General features: G+C 45.3%; 1 protein-coding gene across 3 annotated transcripts in view; it reads right to left on the bottom strand.

Moving 5' to 3' along the window:
* The window catches only part of LOC309687566 (fibroblast growth factor 12-like), a 54,454-nt gene that overhangs the window by 16,208 nt on the left and 17,941 nt on the right, over positions 1–20,305 (bottom strand). The window contains exons 1-2 of one of the 3 annotated variants that reach the window (XM_082502623.1): positions 5,694–5,735; positions 3,533–3,878 (exon numbers count right to left, since the gene is read on the bottom strand). The exons of 1 other annotated variant lie outside the window; for it this stretch is intronic. In XM_082502623.1, coding sequence (XP_082358749.1) covers positions 3,533–3,731 — 199 coding nt within the window. In that variant the 5' untranslated portion in view covers positions 3,732–3,878; positions 5,694–5,735. Of the gene's footprint in view, positions 1–3,532; positions 3,879–5,693; positions 5,736–19,620; positions 20,101–20,305 lie in introns of those variants that run through there. One more of the 3 variants, XM_082502624.1, reaches the window with a different exon arrangement.

Here is a 20,305-nt window from a genome sequence, read left to right on the forward strand (position 1 = left end):
AGGCTAATGTGGAGCAGGCCGCTGTGCTACTTAACATCTGAAAGGACCGAAGACACACATACGTGTCCGGAAACGACAACAAGGTAAATCTTCACCTTTTAACAGAGCAGACGTGAGTGTGAGTGTGGAGGAGCTGACACACAGCAGGACCAACCGGCCCTGCAAAACACAACGACCTAAACAAAGACCTTTATTGGCTGCTGCTCATTAAAGTCGTTTGGTTTTACTCTGATTACCCGTCAAACAGCTCACATGTATAAATCTACACTTCCTACATTTCATGCAGTCACAGTATTACAGGCCTTGTTTCACAGAGAGGAAGTGGATGCAAACAGCTTCCTGCTTTAAACGGATCATTTTCACATTGTTTGACGACAGCATCACTGACCCACTGCGTTGTGTGTCCTTATTATCCAATTCATCCTCACTCCCAGCCGGTCGCAGCTGATGGCCCCGCTCCTCCTTGAGCCTGGCTCTGCTGGAGGTTTCTTCCTGTTAAAAGTGGGTTTTTCTTTCCCACTATCGCCTTGCTCAAGTGCTCGCTCACAGGTTTACTTTCTGGTAAAAGCAATCTTTGTTATGAATTCAGAGAATAATAATAGCCTCCAACATGATCACTTTAAAGGATTTAAGGTGTCAAACAGAAATTAATATTAACTAAATACCAATAAGGACCTAAAGTTTATATTCAAGGAGCTAACTTATTTATTTCTGGTCATTTTTGCGTTCATAAATACATTCAGTTGTTTTCCCACATATTTATGTCATCAGTGCATTTTAAAGGAAGGCCATAGAAGTCAGCTGGTTTACTTTAGAGGGCAGTGGCGTACCTCACGCTGTGTTTTGATGTTCAGAATCCAAAGTCAGCGTGCTGACGATTCAAACACCGACAGTCACGAAACATCTGCAAGGTGTAATCTCTAATTATAAGCACGGATCCAGGAGCTATATCTGTGAGTGTGTGTCACGCTGTGTGAAGACAAGCTGTGAGTTTTAACATCTGTGAGGCCGCGGGCGACAAAACACCTCGTCACACGCTGCTCCCTGAGCTCAGGCGTGATCAGACTGACAGCGCCTTTAAAACCCAACCTCGTCTTCCCGAGTCGCAGCGAAACGATAAACGCTGAACTAAGAACGCCGTCTGCTGCTGTGGGAGCTTTCTACACGAAGGAACCGTGACATCGATGAAAGAAAACCACCTGCTCATCTCTTACATATATTTATCGATGACCCGAGATGGTACGAAAGCCAACGTTTTCTAAATGTGCATTCCTTTTAAAGGCCACCAGGGGGCGACACCTGAAAGAAAAGACGAGGAAATAGCTCATGGACCTCATTACTGGTTTCCACACACCAACACAGTGATGGTGTAAATCAGGAGTGTCAAACATGAGGCTCGTGGGCCAGAATCTGCCCGACGATGACTCCAATCCGGCCCACTTTAAGTTTTGCAGTTTTCTCTCCACGCCACACCAAACTACAGGATATGCTCTGTGAATTAATGAAAACTTTACATTGTAAATGCATAATTACAGGACAGTCTGAGCGATGAGCTACCAGAACCTTCTCTGCAACTTTCCTACCTGTTTCAAGCCCACTACACATCACAGTTTTCCTTTTAGGACATTGCAGACTGAGAGGGCGAGCGGCTTGATTCTGGCCCTCAGGCCGCACTTTGCCCCTGTGTGTGGTCGATTCTGCACAAAAAGGTGGCGAAAAAGCCGAAGGAAAACCTGGAAGTGCTGCTGAAGGATACTGGAGGCACGCGGTCGTGTTTTGATTTGAACTTGAGCAAAGTTGGGGGTGAAATCTTTAGGGCTTCAAAAAGGCTTCATGCAGTAACAGATCTCATTAGCAGAGGACTCACTGAGGGCGAAACATCAAAGCAGGGCAAAGTGCTGACGTTGAGCTGAACGCCGACTTCACCAGCTGCAGAACAACTCATGAATAACTCGGCCTCTTCCTACCAGCTCCTTACTGGAGAACTTGAAGTCTGCAGACTCTGAAGGAGCTGATCAAGCACAAGTGCTGCGTAATAGTTTTAAGCTTTAAGAAGCTGTTTGTTGTATTGCCAAGAAAACAGGAGGCGGAGGCGACGGCGGGGAGTCGGCTAATGAGAGATGAGAGCTGCAGCTAGCTCATAAATGTGTAAACGCAGACATCTGTCCAGTTCTCCGACGCTCTGCTGCTGCTCTCCGAGAAGCTTTCTCTGGAGGGAACGCCGCTCGAGTTCAGGTCGACTTTTATCTCGTTATTCTGCAGGAGGACTAAAAAACATAAAGGTTTGCAGTTACTTCAAGAAAAGAAAAATGCCGTCTGGAATCACACCGTGGGGATCTGATGATGCAACGCTCATTACAAATGAAACAGAGAACATGGAAGAACCCACAGCAAACAGGGAGGTGAGTTTTCTTTATGCAATCCAGTATCATGATGAACCCACAGAACATACAACACCATGGAAACCTCAAATTAAAGCTGAGCTTCAACTTTCTGAGCTTTAAAAGGCTGAAACCGTCCTCGTCAAGGCAACCAATGAACTTCTTCAGTGTTGACGGACCCTCAACAGACACAGGTAAGGAAAGCCCTGAATCTGAGTTTATCAAAGTGAACATAAGGATAAGCTTTATTTGTCAGTTGCAGTTGCTTGCAGCTGAAATGACAGACCTACAGACAATATACAAACTTACACTGGGGAGACAGGTCAGGCTAGAAAAAGGGATAGACAGTGAAATATGTAACATATGGGGGCAAAGTCAGGAGAAAAAAAAGGGTTTCTGCCCATGATGACTTCCAACAAGTGAGTCATCATAAGGAGAAAGCACAGAAAACTCCATAGCACACAAAGAAGCACAGATATCATCACACTCTACGCCATGAAACACAGACAAGCAGCATACGGGCGGGGGTACGCCGATGTACACAGTGGTCGCGGACGCTGCAATTCCTCGCGCCTCCAGCTGAGCCACTGTCTCCATCGGGGGAGGGGGGGTAAGCACGGTTACCTGATCAGAACTGATTGATGTTCTGATCAGGTAACTGTGCAGCAACCAAGGTGTCTGTTTAGTGGTCGAGTGGGAGGAGCCAGACGTCTGAAAGCGACGTTAATAACTAGGGGGGAGGGGCTTCAAAATAACTGCCCGGATTTGTTCAAGTTGCCAAGTTGGGAGGTTTCCTTCCTCAAAGATTCCTGCGTCATTGACAGGAAATGTTCTTATATGGCGATCTCAGGTGCACAGAAGGCCTGCTCACCTGCTGTTAAAACCAGCCAGTCAGAGGAAAGCTGAGTTAAAGCTGCAGGTTGTTCACATTAAATTGGACCTGTGTTATTTCCTGTCATATATCTGCTATTTTACGAGCGACAGCCAATCAGAAAGACAAAGGATGCCCTGTGTAAGATAAAGAAGGATTATTTTGAATGGTGACTCGTGCTAAGCTGCTCTGATCAGCGCGGTCATGAACCTGTGTGAGAGCAGTGTTCCCGTCCCGCCGTAACACGGCAAACCTTTGCTCTCCGAATCGTTCCACCCACCTGGTTTCCGGCGTACTGGTCTTTTCTTTCCGCTGCAGAAGCGAACTTTGCTAAAGACGCTGAAGATGTGTCGCTCACACAGAGACCTCGGGTCTTTACTGGGACTTGAGCGTCGCTTGTTAGTGGCGACTTTGTCGCTGTTGGACTCGCGGGCCTGGCGCTTCTGTCTGATCAGGGAGCTGGCGATAGCCGCCGCCATATCTCTGAGAGGAGGACGAAGCCACAGAGGAACAAAATATCTGCTCCTGCTGTCCGAGTCTGAGGCTGACGACCCTTCAGTCCGAAACAGGTGACATGTCGCCTGACGGGCCTCGGAGGGACCGAGCCAAGATGAAAAATCTTCTCCCTTATGGCAGATCGTTGATTAAGAACCAAAACGTTAGAGATCCACTGTGTGGAACAGCTGATGCACAACGGTCACACGTACAGGCTTCAAAAGAAAAACACCAGAAGGATCCTGAAAATCCACAAAAGTGAAGAACCCGGAAGTCGTTTCACGTTCGTGCGATTCACCGCACAAAACCTGTGTGCACTCCGATGTTAGGAAACAGATATTCCTCTTAAACAGTTTAAATAGTTGATTTATGAGTATATGTTTACATGTTGAGGCTTCCTTTCTGACGACTAATCCAAAGAACGGTGATGAAGTCCCCGCACTCTTCAGCTGAGGGTTTGGAAATAGATCACAAATCCTGATGGAGCTCTGAAAGACGGAAACTTTAAATATCCAGAGAAGAACAGAATACCTGTTCCCTAAATAACCCTACAGGTTCCCACACAAGTTAAGACGCAGCACTGGCCTGGAGACAATTATTAAAGGAATAAAGAGAAACTCTGAATGAACATTTGATGAGTGATTACGCCTCGATCGAGGAGCTCATCGTGTCTGCTGGGTAATTTATCACTTTAGGTCGCCTCCATCTTTCAGACGCTCCGATGGAAGCGCACATGGCAGCAGGGATTTTCTCGATTTACGCGCCACAAACAGAAGAATCAAAGAGCTTCACCGTGACGTTTCTTCACATCTCTGTGGAGCGAGAGGAAAGCATCTTCATCCACCCGCCTACATCAGCTCGTCAACAACTTCCCGACATGCAGAAAAAGAGGAACAAACCCGAGAAGTTCAGAATTATCCCAGAGAAGAGCCGATAAAGCCGCCGATTCCACGCACATGCACTCCGCTCTGCTCTATTTTACTCTACTCTGTTCTCCTGCCTCATCCTCTCCTCCTCCTCCTCCTCTTCCTCGCAGGCTGAGAGCTGCTGAATGTGAAGAGAGAGGAGCGAGGAGAAAAGAGAGCAGCCGTCAGCGAGAGATCGAGGAGAGAGAGAGAGAGATGGAGAGAGGAGAGGTGGAGGTGTGGAAGAAGCTCCTAAAAATATTCCGCCTGATGTTTCATGTTGCTCCCACATCAGACCACTCCATCTTCACTGCAGCATCCCGACGCACACGAGCGCGTTACACGCCGCAGGACGACTGGTTACTACAGAGCAACATCAGCATCGAGGCGCCCCGCTGTCGGAGTCGTGCATGTTAGAGAAAAAAATCCTTTCGTTTCACTTTAATCTTCAAACCAGATCATCACAAATTACAGCCAACCGCTGGCTTCTGCACTGTGCGCAAACATTTTGTTTGTTTGGACCCAAAAGTGACCAGATCTGGACACGTGCGTGGTTAGAAGACCTCATTTAGGCTCTGATCAATTTTAAAATGAGGATTTTCTGCTTTTGTTTTGAAAATATATCTACAGGAAAGGCAAAAGCAGCTGGCGATAAAAAACCTCGGAATCCTGCAAACAACACGGCGCTGTCTGATACCACAATCTTTTGCAGCACAATCCGCGCACAAACATGTTCTGGAGAGCATCAGCATGAAAACAACTTCAAAAGCTACATTTTCACTGACCTAATTGAAAAATAAAACAACTGAATTTTAGGATTTTGGGGTTGTTTTTGTAGCAGGACACAGTTTGAGAAAATTCAAAAACTATAATTATTACAGAATTATTAGCAACAAGCACACTTCTCTAGAAAATTGCCACATAGTCCTCATCATTTTGAACATTAATAAAAAATTCCTCTCTGCATGTGACCCATTCACTCAGCAAAGCAGTGGGCAGCCACCAATCTAGCGCCCAGGGAGCAGTGTGTGGGGACAATACCTCGCTCAGGGGTACCTCAGGGTAGCCGTTCAATGGATTCGAACCCCCGACCTTCCGATCATATCCGACCAATCTACCTACTGAGCTATCCCTGCCCCTACGAAGCAGCTTAGTGTCACTTTGAGAAGGAAAGTCTGTTGCAAGAGGCGGCTCTCCCACAGGGCTGCTCCATTATGGCAAAAATCCACACTTAAGGAAACTGAGGCATACTGAGTGTCTTGATGCTCAATCATCCAGGTAAGGAGATCCCAAAAGGTTGAGTCTGTTCATCTGGAGGTTTCAGTGGCGTTTCATCATCATCAGGTGACGTCTGCAGTCTCAGCGGACTGCAGGTTTCAACCTTATAAACAGGACATTTGGACAATGACTGAAACCAGCCAATGGGCTGGGAGGTCACTTTCTTTATCATTAATATGCAAATTGACATCAATGGTCATGAGTCCCATTCACAGAGAGTTGGGGAATGGCTGCAATCACAGCATGTAAGATGGGGACAGATGGACCCTTAGGCCCCCTCCTCGATTCAGAGATGGTCTTTCCCTTTTCACGTAAATGGCCTCCTTGACTCCGCCCTCAAACCAGCGTTCCTCCCTGTCCAGGATGTTACATCCTCATCCTTGAAAGAGTGTCCACTGGCCTGTAGGTGTAAATAGACTGCAGAGTAGCTCTTCTGTGTTGGTCCACCCACATTGAGTTTGTTTGGTTGTGTATCGAGGAGGTTGGGGTGGATGGATGGGTGCAGGAAACAGAAATGTTCAGACAAATCCTGATCTTTTCCTCATCTGATCATATTCCTGATGAAACCAGATATTTACATTTATATTACTACATAGCAGACGGCTTATTTAACAGTGATTTGTGGCCCATCTCTTGCTGCTGTGGGTTTTATTGTGGAGCAGAAGCCCTGAGGAGATTCTGATTTATTCACGGAGGGAGCAGATAAACGCGGTGCAGTAAAAGTCTTCACTTTTTCCATGAAGCATGTAGTTTAAAACAACGGAAACAAGGTGCATGTTAAATTGTCGAGCTCTGCAACCTCTCAGTTTCTGCTCTGAAGCGTCTCTGCTGTGCCGCGCTCACACTTCCTGTCAGAGGCTGTGAAGTCAACTGCAGGGTTACATAAAGGCATCTTTATTCCCGCTGCATCTCTACAGCGGCAGCACACACGGCTCACGAACACGTCGCCGGGGCTGAATAACCGTGAGATCTGCTCCAAGTCAGGAAACGCTCTCTGAGCCCGCAGGCAACGACGTGATCTGACACTCAGTCCACCGTCCTGTCGTTCTGCGCTGATTCACTCATCGCTTCACATCTGATCACGCTGTGAATGCTGGAAAGCTGCAGCCTCAGGTGGGGAGACAAACCCAGAGAAAACTGATCCCAGCTCTGTGCACACGGCTGAGTCTGAGCTTCATTATGAAAGAGATAAATCTACAACAAGTATTTCAAATATGGATTAAAATACAGCTTTTTTCTAGATTCGTTAAATGATTCTTTGGCATAAGATTTCCACTGAAGCCTCTTTATTTCAGACCTCTTACTACTAATGCTTCTACAACTGTTTGTTAATACAATTAACCTCTCAGCAGTCGTGCTATTGGTCAGATAATGTCATTAAAATGGCTCCAACAGCACAAACACAGTCCAGAGGTGCAGTTCAGGTGCTAGCAGACCGCTAGCAGCTACAGCCGCCTGTGTCACCAATGGATCTATTAATGCAAACTTTAAACCTTAATACAATTTAAACAGGTGAGTTATTAATAAATTGTCCTACGAAGGAAGAAATGATTTATAGAGACCAAAATAGTTTTTCTGTCAGGCTGTAAACGCGCTTATTTCTGCTGTTGGACATTTCATCGTGGGAGTCTTTTTGGACTGACTCTGGAGCCCCCTGTGGACATTAGAGGGACTGCACCTGTGTGTTGGCTTCATTTGCTGTCATATTTCTGGCATCCAGTAGCTGTTAATAGCTGCATGTTTGTGTTTTAATTACCGTGTTTATATTCTTTCCTTGTTGTTTCTGCATTGATGTGTAAATGGAAAATAATACAGATCCATATTTTTATTCTGGTACTCCAAGGCATAGCTTTACATTACATTACAGTTTCTTTAAGCCCTCCCGATAAGTGAGCTTTCATCTGATTGACCAGCTCTGTAAGCCTACCGAGGGGCATGTATAGGCCCAGTGTTACCAGTAATCAGTCCAAACCGAGAACTCAGAGCATCTGTGGTGACCACAAGATCTTATTATTATGGGGGTGGGCACTTATGCTAAAACACTGGTAACCTTTGCTTCCTTTGTGACTGACCTAATATTACGGCGTACTGAGCTGCTGCAGCTATTCTCCTGTTAAATCTGCTGATTAAAGCAAATTTTGGGGGTTTTAGGATCTGGTTCTGATCCAGATCATCTCATTTTTCTTTCTGAAGAGTGAAATCCTGCAGAGAAGTGTGAAACACTTTCAGCAAACAGGTCATTTCAGCGCCGTTAAAGACGAAGGCTCCACCTCTCTTTGGTTTGTCTCTGGACCTGAGGCTGAGGCGTCCAGCAGGATCCATGGCTCACGCACCGAAGTGAAACTGAATGGGATTAACTTCGTCACTAACCGGGTGCGCACGTGTCAGTGAATGCACCATCATGCTGAATGTAGGCCTACACTCACGCAGAAAAAAAAACAGGTCAGCGTCTTTAATTACTGTCGTGTATTTGCGTCCTCGTACCTGCTCAGTGGGACTGAGGGAGGAGAAACGTCTCCGTCGCTCACTCTGATTATCAGATCCTGACGCTGCCAGTTATCCTGCCCAGATCAGGTCAACAATGTCTGACTCACTCGACGTTAAAAGAATCGTGTAGTTATTAACTTACTGCTTTCCGATACTTGTAGAAACAAATGAAAATGCTTATTTGAGAGGAGATGTGCAAGACTCATGTCTACCTCTAAATCTCTTAACCCAGTTCTCTGACACTGAAGCTTGAGGTCTGTGGGCTAAATCCAGCTCTTCACAAGTTTTAGTCTAGCACATCGCACATCTCCTTGTAGCTCCTCCATTCCTTAAAAGCCCACTTTCTATTGATTGGTGAACACGTGGAAGCCTGCCAAGAGTACGGAAAAATCATAGTAAAGAAAACGCTGGAGGCCAACTCCAAGGCAACCACGCAAGCGTGGAAGATAAAGATACGAAGCACCGTCCCCGGCAGTGTTCTCCATAGACCTGAAGCTCATCGTCAAAAGCAGAGACGCACATAGATTCAGGAGTGGAGTGACCGTCAGTCACATCCTGTACGTGGACGACTTCTGTACGCCACGATAGAGCGAGGCATCGACTCAGCGATCCACATAATCAGGATCTGCTGTGAGGACATCAGGATGTCATTCGGACTGTAAGAGCGACACGTGCTGAGAAGCTGAACGGCAGGAATAAGATCCAAGCCATCAATATGTACGTCCCCCAGACACCCAGCTGGGATAAGAAGGTGGTCACAGGAGGAAGTTACCGATTTCTATGTATGTGGCCATTGGAGGAACTGCAGCTTTAAGCTTAACCGAACCCCTTTCTTCTTCTTTTTATACACTTTTAGTACTTTTCTATAATTGATGTCAGGAGAGATGAGTTTAATTCGGGTTTTGTTTGGTCTACATCGACTCTGCAGCCTGCATCAGGGACTTAACAAGACGACTGTCAAACTATTAGCTTGCTAATGTTGATATTTATCCTCCACCTCCAACTGTTCACTGTAGACAAACACCTGTACGACATCACTGACCTGTCCTGATGGTCGCAGGTTCGATATCTGCTGAATAATGTAAGTGTGATAGGTTCATACCTGGGAGAGTCCAGGACCGAAGGACAGGAAATCTACTGTGGCAGCACCACAATCGATCCCACGGCTCATTAACACCCAGCAGAGGTGTGTGTGTGTGTGTGTGTGTGTGTGTGTGTGTGTGTGTATACAGTTCAGGTATGTTTCCTGATCAATAGACAGACTGCCTCATCAGAGGGCAGGAGAATGTCAGCAGGGCAACAACAGCAACACCATTAAACTGCCAGAGAACACAGTACACACAGTACACACACAGTACACACAGTACACACAGTACACACACAGTACTTGCAGTACACACTACAAACTCAGTACACAGGTTGCTCATGATATGAAAGAACCTCTCAGACTGAATATATGTATTTAATACTGCATTTGTCTTCTGCCCAACACAGTGTGTTAACCACAGAGTCTGGCTGAGCGGTGACTCACAGCAAAAGCTGGTTTAAACCCACTGAGCTGCAAAGCTCTGCTCTCACTGTTATCCTGTAATAAAGAGGTTAGACTGACCGAACATAAATAACTGAAATAGGGACCAATAATGATTAAACACTGTGGTATGAATGTGTTGTTCTAAACAGAAAGGTGAGAATGTGGAACAGGTAAACTCGATAAGGACACAGCAGGAAAAGAAGGAGGAGAGAGATAGTGTGAGGCACAGGTGAACTTAATCAAGGATCGACCCTGTAAACTGAGGAAGTAAGACATGAGATAAATTATTAGGCTCTAAAAGAAACAAAAGGTGAGGGAAAGTAAGGCACAGGTGAACTTAATCAAAACAATAAGCACTGTGAGAAAAGGAGGGAAAGCAGGAAAAAATCAGAGAGTGAACACAGGAAACACGAGAAACCAGGAACAAGGAAGATGTGCAAAGCGAGATCAAAAGACCGCGACGATGAACCAGGACAGCTCTGGGATTTACTTGCAGGAAGACAGTAAGTATGAGACGGGAGGTGTTTTCAAAAATAACCTGGAAAAAATCTATTCCAGGTCCATCAGAGACACATTCAGCCCAAAACTGAGGAAAGACTCCAACAAACAGCGGCGTGGGCGGCACAGAGGACGGCCGCTGGATGTTCAAAATGTTAACAGCAGCACGTATTGTTCCTCCGTCTATTGTTTCACGCCGAGCGTGCACACAGCGATATATTTTTAAAAATCTGCCGTTTCTCCTGCCGATGACTCACCGCTCATAACAAACACAAGCTCAGAAAGCCGGCCCGCCATCACAGAGATGATCCAAGAAGCGGGATTCAGACGACTTTATAGGACGACGTGAATGACACGTGCAGAACAGTGCGAGCAGCTCAGAGGTGCAGTCAGACTGGACTCTGCATCTACAACAACATGAATCTGATTGATTAAAAACAGCAGCACTTCATATGTGATGTGCTTTACATAACAGTGAGGGCATCAGGTGGAGAGCTTTTATGTAACACGTGTAATTTATTGATTTCGACTTGATTTAAATGGATAATAGAAATGATGTGTGAAGAGCTGCAAAAGTGTTTACTTGGTCATTCCACGGGAACGCAGAAAGAAAGGAATTTTTCCCTCTGTGAAAAGCAGGAAAAGGGTTGTTTTTTTTATATGGACACTGATTCGTTTTAGGTGTTATGTAATATAAATTTGATAACGTTTGAATATTTCTGTCTCAGTAAACGGGCTCTGTTCACTGGACAGATGCTGCCATCTGCTGGAGGTCAGGTCAACTGCAGGTTTGAGTCTGTGGGGAGGAATCAGTTTCATAAAGTTTTTTGAATCTGTTTTCTTCTTGTTTTGGATTTTAATGTTTGGATATAAAGTTGATGTTTGTATTTTTCCACTTTTACCTTAAACCTACAAAGAAACATTAAAGTAACTTTTTCCTGATCTGGAAAAGGCCGTAAACACTTGGATTGTGTAAGAGATTATGCTTTTTACATATACATATATAAATATAAAATATTTTAATGAGGTGGAGTTAGTGTGACGCCGTATCGAGGCTTGAATGATCACATGCATGGCTAAATGCCCGGTGGGCCGATGGTGATTTTTCGTTTTTATGGGCCGATGATACATATTGGCCAGATGCAGGTCGATGTGTAAAAATAACTCAGTTGTTTGGTGGTGGCTGTGGCGGAGCTTCCACTGAGGCCAGCAGGTGGATGATGGAAGGGGAGGTAGGAGGAGGAGAGACCCGAGGCGGCCGCCAGTCCGAGTGTCAGGTGAACTGAACTTCAGGTAAGAAGTTATGACCTGCAGTCTGTCTGGGTCAGATATAAACCAAGTTTAGGTGGAGTTTATTTTTGTTACCATCAGTTACAATAACTCGTACTGCGTGCTAGCTAGCATGACGGAGTTTCTATACAGCTGGGTGGTGCTATGATGTTACTGATAGTGAACTTTATTTAATTCATAAGGTCAGTTAGTAGAGTTGCCAATCGTCCCGTAAAAAGACGGAATCGTCTCGTATTCAGAGAAAATATTACGTGTTTCATGTTGAGCTGAGAAGAGACGCAGTTTGTCCTGAACTTCAGCTACAATGGAACAAAGACAGAGCTGAAGTTATTCTGTGTTTACGCTGCACAGCTGCCTCTTCTCCTCTCATTCTCTCCCCCTCCCTCTCCTGTTGCTACTTCAATCATGAAACTGATCAATGATCAGCTGATCGGCTTTTCTCTCTTGTTTGTTGATCGCCCACTTTGCGCCAGAAAGAGGAAACCAGCGGATGTCGCGCTAAACAACAGCAGCACGTTTAAGCTTGATCAGCTGTTGTTAGAATTTATTTAATATTAATTTCTAGTATCAGCTGATGTTTGCTGGAGCCACAGCTGTAAAGCTGCTGGTCATGATGGTTTGGATATGTGGTGAGAGGGAAACATGAAGATGAAACCAGGAGACGTCCTTACTGAATCATCAGAGCTGAACAGGTGATGGAGAAACAGGTTTACCTTTTAGGTGACATGAATGAGTTGAAGTGAAGTTATGAACTGTTTCTGAGAGACAAATAACATCCCGCGGCCTGGTGGATCTGAAGAGGTTCACATCCACCCGTGACTTTACTCCTGAATAAACACCACAGAAGAAGAACTGAACAGCCAAAGCTCAAGCTGACACGGCTGCTTCTTATTCGCTGTCAGCGAGGTGTCGTCACAAACTGAATTCTGGACGTGTTGCTTGCAGCCAACGTTATGATTTAACTTTTGAAGCACTGGCCAATCAAACCACATTATGTAAATACTGCGAGAGAGCACGGTGGCTGTACAGGTGGGAAAGATTCAGCCTGTTATACATCAACAGTACCTGTAGTTCCAGCTAGCTTGTCTGATGCTAACTGCTGACTCATCTAGCTGACTAGTCATCTAATTGTTGCTATGACAACCATACTTGTAATATATAGATAGATACCCACCTAAAACGAGCGCCCACTATCAAGCTCCAGTGATCCTTCCTGCCTGAAACTTTAAAGGTAAAAAAACTAGAAACGGGTTTTATATTCCAATCGTCTCAAAGTGCAGCTTTGCTGCTGCTAGCCACATGCTAAATACACAAGTTTAACTGAAATCAGGATTAAACCTTTTTTCTGACCTGGAACATAAACTTTTACCACCACGTCTGCTGAATCATCCGGACGGTTCAGTTCACGAGTCTCTGCAGACGCCCACCTCCACCTGAGCTCCTTTCTCAGACCTCTGCTGGTCACATCTCACCTCATTTCTGTGGTTCATATCCACAGTTATTTTCATAGTGACAAATGTAGTTTGTGGCTGTCTTCTGTATTTGTTGCTGTGCGTTTCCTCTCAGTCTCTTGGAGGAGGAGGAGATGCCCACTGTGCCCAGCAGAGGGAGACAGAGACCCTTCTACAGCTCCTGTTCTGTCTGTTTTCAGACGATGTTTCGGTCGTTGTGAATCATTCATGTCATCCTGTCAGCCACTTTGAAGGATTAAAAAGAGAAGCTGAAACACTCCATGTTCTCGTTTTAAACCACACTTTCAGGCACAGCAGCAGCTCGAGGTCAGCTTTCTCTTCCTCCATCAGCTAAAAAGTCATTTTCAGTAACACGTCCAACGTCAGTCGAGTAATTTAGTTATAGAGATGTTAGCACTACACAAACACACACACACACGTTTGTTTGGTATCAGCACCGAGAGTCTGCACAATTAAAAATCATCTGAACTGAATTTCTAACCTGTTTTTATTTGGTTTCAGATGTTAGAGGTTATGATGCAGGACACCTGCTGAAGTTTAACCTGCAGGCGTTCTGTGACTGTCACACTGATGGTTTCTATAACTGTGAATCTTGGACTTGTGTTTGACGAGCCTTAAGCCAATCAGCATGCAGAGGACGACTCAAACAATGGCGTGACAGATTTACGGAAACAGATTCAACTTTTTATTCAGCGTGACTGAAAGTGGATTGATAGGTTTGTAGCATAAACCTATTCGCTGGAACGTTAAGGACAATCTGCTACGCAGCAAAAAGCAAGACACAAGGCACCAAAGTTCTCTGGTTACTCATGCATGAGGGAGACCTGGCTGGGGCCAAGTGTCGTTCCACCACTTGACCACCGTCAGACTCTCAGCCAGGTTCCCCACAGCACTCCTTTTATTGTGGTTACATGAATATGCATAGGGTCATTAACATATAACATCTTACATAGGTATACATGTGAACAAAGAATACTGTGTGTGTGTGTGTGTGTGTGTGTGTGTGAGGTCAAGGTGTGACCCTGTGAAGACTCCCCAAAGTTGGTGCCAGGAGTCTAGCGGTCCATCTGAACAAAGGGCTCTTATACTTAAACAGATATACGTGTGTTTGCTATACCATATATCAGCAAGAGAAGATACGACCTCTCCTAGGAGGTGTGATCTACGCCAGAACACTCTGTAGAGGGAGTGAACGCACTCCCCCTTCATGCTACACAGAGCTGTTACAGACCTCCTAGGATGAGACATTCTTTCAATCTACAAATGATTATACACTTCTAAGCATATATGAGTAAATGTTTCTAAATACAAATGACAATAACAAAATCTAAACCCATCATGGATGAGTCCACAAAAAGTGTTCAAGTCAGAAAAGCTGCTTTCCCGCCGACCGCAACCACAGCTATCACCACCTGGTGGCCTCACGATAGAATGCAGGTTTATGGCACTGATGGAGGATTCTAGCTGCTCAGCAGTCCTGGCTCTGCTTTGTCCTGAAACGTTATTATTCACTGCAGATGATCAGATATCCAAAGTCCTACGACGCGTTTCTGCCATCAAATTCAAAATGAGCTCACAGTGTTTCCTCTACTGTGAGTAAAATGTGGGTTTATGAGATTAAACTACAACTGTAAAAACTGTAAAACAATAAAAACGGAGCTGAAAAAAAGAAACCAACTCTGGAAGCTATCAGAAACCAAACTGAATTAGAAACAGGAAGTCAACATGAAAGATAAATCTGTGACGAGCTGCCGACCAAGCAGTGACGTGTTCCCTCCACATGATGCTGAAGGTGCTTAGATTTGTGATGAAGGAGCCTTTCTGCTTCTTCAGTTTGACCCACGTGGTCCAGTATGAAAAACTAAAGATCTACAGCAGACCTGGAAGACCTGACACAGGAGCTGAGAGACGGTGATCGACTGTTTCACTGAAGCTTCATCAGAGATGCTCTCAGTGGAAGGACGGCTGTCAGGAAGTCGCTTCACTGAGCAGAGAAACAGGTCTGATGGAGAGATGGACGCACATCAAGGTCAAGAGGAGGTCAGGAGGAGGTCGATCAAAGAGGTTACAGACATCAGAGAAACACGGTGGAGACTGTCATGGTTCTGCTGCGTGTCAGTCAGCGGTGTTGGACAAACTGATGAATTATGAGGTCAGAGTTTGAGCCATCATGCAGTAACATCTGGAAACATCTGAGTGGCAGCAGCTTCATTTTTCAGCATCACAATGACCCCAATCACACTGTTAATGCAGTGAAAGCACACCTGGATAGAAACGCACACGTCGGTCATGGGTCCGCCTCCCAGAGCCCGGACCTCACATCACTGAAGCAGTGTGAGATCATCCTGACAGAGAACAGAGCAAAGGACAGAAACATCCAAGAAGCCTGGAGAACTGTTCCTGAGACGGCTTAACGGGACAACAGAGAGCTGAAGAATAAAGGTGCTCACACTGAATATTGTGCGTCTGCATTTATTTTAATAGCTGACATTTTCCTAAGAAGTGTGTGTGCGCTATTTCTACTCGAGTCCGTCCAGAGTCACTTGATATGGACGGGTCTCCGGGTCGGAGCAGCAGAAATGCAAAGTGCTGACTGAGCCGAGCAGACTAACAGCTGCTCAGACAGAAATACACGAAGCTGTAAATATAACGGAGACAACACACACGCGCGCACACAGTGTGTGGGCTAATTTTAGTTAGCATGTTCTGTTTCTGTCACAGGCCTTTAAATGTTGCTCTCGCTGCTTTTTGTTTGACACAGAAACTCAAAACTAAAACGAGAAACTCCAAGAAAACTGACCCAGAATCTCCCCCCGCACTGCCAGTTTATTAGGCACACTTATCCAAAGTAATTCAGCAGTTTTTCAGTTTAGAGATGAGCTTTATCGTCACTGTGGATGCTCCGTGAATCATCATGCCTTCAGCTCTGGGCTGTTGGAATAAACTCTGTGTTTTATCAGCCTGTCGCTTCAGCTCGACTCCCAGCTGTCAGAGGATGAGCTTGGAAAACTTTCAAATAAAGTCACAGAAGCTTCTGCAAACTGCTGGAAACCTCGAGTCACACAGGCCACGCCCCTAAAAATGGTAATTATAAACAGGCAAAGATCTCTAGAGACGAAACCAGTTTGTTTTATCGGGTTGTAAACATGTTTAGTTCTGGGGGGACTGACACCCCCAGTGGACGTTAGAGGAACTGCAGCTGATGGGTTTGTGTGTTTATATATAAGCAGATATTTTGGTGATGTGAGAATCTGTCAGTCATCAGCTGATGAAGGTGTGAGACACCGAGACCTTGACGCTGATATTTATAATCGTCTGCGAACACGGGACATGTAAGGACGCGGCGAGGACGCGGCCAGGACGCACAGTAACATTTGCAGAAGCTGGTTTTTGATACTTCACAGGCACTCCTCTACACGCTAAACGCCATTATAAAAACACACCTGCTCATGAAGCGCGTCATGAGAAAAATTGTTTTCTGTGAGCTTTCTGTCATTTATACGAGTCGCAGGTTTCACTGCAGCAGGTGTTTTACTGAAGTGTGTGTGTGTGCACAGGTTGTGTCCCTGCAGTCACACACTCAGGTGTTTGCATGTCATTTGGCTTTCTTTTGCAGCACAGAGACCTCGACCTGCAACAACTCCAACACAACATGGGATCCAAGCAAGCGCAAAAACACAACAACACACCAATCAGACACACAATAAGTCCATGCAGCAGGTGTGCCGTGTTATTCACGTGTAGTCTTCACCTACAGATCAGCTGATGACGTGTTGACGTATTCGACATGTATCGATTTTCTGTTTTCACAGCTTTTGTTTCACTTTGACCAAACTTAAGATTAAATATTTAGAGCCTCACACTTTCACATTAACCCCCCCGTCACACAATCTTATCCTGACTTATCGTCTTCTTGGTTTGCAACAAATCAGCCGTCTCTGCTTCGCTGTCCTCTTTTCTACGGTTTATAGTCAGACTGCAGGCTGTTACCACGTTGCAGTCTTTGCTGACCTGTCATGATACATGTGGGATTGGTGCTGTGTGCTGGTGGCTCTTTCGCTCTGCAGACAGGACCGTGGGAATTCAACCAAAGCGATGACTACAGAGATGCACGTCAGCGCAGTCCTCCAACGAGGCAACAACGTCCAAAACTCACAAGCTCCGAGAAGTGATCCCTCTCTGTGAGAGGATCGCTGCTAGCTGAGCGAGTGTGGTTTTTTACAGAAGCTGCTGTTTGATTGTTATTTATCCTTCCTTTGGTTTTTTATTACTGTATTCTTATTTTTCACCGATTTTGTTTCAGCCTGTGGATTTTGATAAATACGTTGCAAAATGACAACAAACCTTCTTGAATCTTGAAGTATTTACATAAATGCAAAATACAAAAAGTGAGAAGAAACAGAATATTGCAGAAGGTTTTAGAAACAACAATGATGCAGGACAAGAAGCAGGCAGGAAGTAAGACACAGGTGAAGATAATGGCTGTATCCCAATTCAGGGTCTGCAGCCTCAACGATCCTCAAGGGCCGCGTACTTAAAGACCGCTAAGGCCGGAAGTGCGAGGCTTGTGAAATGGGACGGTCTAGCCTCCGTCGCTCTGCCCAGGTTGCCTAGCAACCATGATACTAACAGCTGGAAACGTGTCATACAGCTTTGCTTGACAGAAATGAAGGAGAAAATCGTTTGTTCATTTGTTTGTTTGTTTCTACATGAGCTTTGATCATTCTCTGATTAAGCTCAGCTGTTGAACGCCGTATATTTTAAAGTAAAGGCTTTAAAACCAAGTTAGTACAAACGTCACTGATGTCACATGACTTTGCCAACATGTGGCCAACAGTAATGTTTTAATGTTCTTCATTATTAAACATTTGCACATAAATAAGTGACATAATATTCAGTACTTACTTAAAGTTCACTCTTCGGGCGCCCCTCATCCGCCGTTTTCTTTCGGCAAAATTATCAGAACCCACCGCCACGCTATGCATTCTGGGATATGTTGGGCCACGAAGTCTACACCGCCGCGTCCTTAAAATTCAGTGAAATGAAGGACGCATTTGAGGGCCGCATTTCGAGCAGCCTTTGAATTGGGACAGCCTTCGTCGCGTCGCTGTGATGTAATCGGCCTTGAAATGCGGCCTTTAAGGCTGCAGACCCTGAATTGGGACACAGCCTAAGTGACAGACAGGAAGTAAAAACTGAAATATGACGAAAAAACCAACAGATAATTACCAAAAGACAAACACTTAACAGGAAGACGCGCACAGAGGGAGGAGCCAAGTGCAATATAACAAATGGACACGCCCACTGCGACGCTACATGGTTAGCAAAGTTGTGCTATGACACCTCAAGCACAGCATTTTCCCCATGATGGTGACTGTGAAACTGCATGCTCATTGGCTAACTAGTTTAGGGCAGAGAGCTGTTTCCCCTTCTTCACACATATACAGTACCAGAAGTCTTTCTGCAACCACAGATATCGCCGCCCTGGTGGCCATTTGAATGAATGTCAACAGTAAAACTTCACATTTACTGGGCAGACAAACAAATAAAAATGGCATAAACTCAATAACAACACAAAAACCATGTTAGGTAGACTCTTGATTGATTAACTTGAACAGGATATCAGTTTCTGTGTAAAAGAAGTTACAGAGAAACATCATCTCTCTTCTCTGGTTCGCTGCGTGCTTTACAATGGTCACAGTCAGAATGTAGGTTCATGATTATTATGACGTCTCTGGTTTTGGACATATTTTACACTTAAATGATGGTGTACCACAAAGCTCTGGACCTCTGCTTGTCTCATGTATTTGTGATATTTATGCTAACAACATCCTCCATGAACTAAACGTTAGTTTATCTGCAGATGACACTCTGCTGTATGCCCGTCCTGTTAGCAAACCTCCATCAAGCACTTCCCTCAGCTGCTCCACCCTGCTGCTGCAAACACACCAGGAACTTTCCAGAACACATTTCCAGTTTGTGAAAGACGATCTCAAACTCTTCTGGAAAGTTTCAGGGTTCAGCTTCAGAAAGGAGACGAACAAGGGTCCCACACTTCCCAAAGCTAATGTGGCCTCTAAAACTCTTCAGTCTACTCTGAATCAGAAACACCTTCTAACATAAACTCCCCCCAAAAAAGACGTTTCTGCAGCTTCATGCAACAAAAGACAGAAGCAACATAAAAGAAGTCAGCGCGACCGGACTCAGGGACAGATGTTTGTGCATATTTCTGTTATTTAAAGTAAATGATGAGATTATAGAGGCGGACATGGTAACTGTGAGGTTAAATCACATCATGATTCTGAGTTGTGAGTCTTCCTCTGCTTTCACCAGCTCTGATCACTACAAAACAAAGTGAGCATTAAAGAATGAGAGAGGACTCAGGTGGGCGCCGTGTCTCCTGAGGACTCACCCTGCTGGCTGCTGTCTTTGTGAATGCTGCCCTCCTCTTCATCGGCCTCCTCTCCTTTACTCTCTCTGGACAGCAGACGCCGAAACAGGCTGTAATAACGGGTCATGGCAGGCAGAAAGCTGACTGAGACTGAAGCTCCAGTCACTTAATTAGTCAGTCAATCAGTGCGCTAATCGATGAGGCAGCCACTGGATCTGTCGCCGAGAGCCAGTCACTGTTAAACACAGAGGCTCAGAGTGCTGCACACGCCTCCACGTGACCACGCCCAGCTGCTGGTACATTAATACCGAGAGAAACGCTGACAACAGCCAACAGTCGTAGTAAACACCGAGCGCTCGCGTGTCGCCTCCTCAAAGGTTTTCAGACGTCAGAAGGTTCGTGTTCCCGCCCAGCTGCGCATTTGACTCACTCGGTCCGTGAGTGAGTTTCAAGTATGATTTCCTGTCCTGAGCACGAGTTGTGTCACTGTTTGCTGCAGGCCTGATAAATCACAGAGGGGGGTCAGGTTACACAGCTGGTTTCTGCAGCAGCTCCTGGTTATGCAAAGCAGCGTAAACCAAACCTCAGTAAGTTTATGAAGCACGAAAGGCTCGTTTGTCAGGTCTAAAAACATCATCTGCTAAATCCAACTTTTAAAAATAGGTACGAGTCCCCAGATAACGAGGAGTGAGAGAAGGATCTCAGG

Source organism: Aulonocara stuartgranti (assembly GCF_965226115.1).
Source record: "Aulonocara stuartgranti genome assembly, chromosome: 14".
In the NCBI taxonomy this organism is placed as follows: domain Eukaryota; kingdom Metazoa; phylum Chordata; class Actinopteri; order Cichliformes; family Cichlidae; genus Aulonocara; species Aulonocara stuartgranti.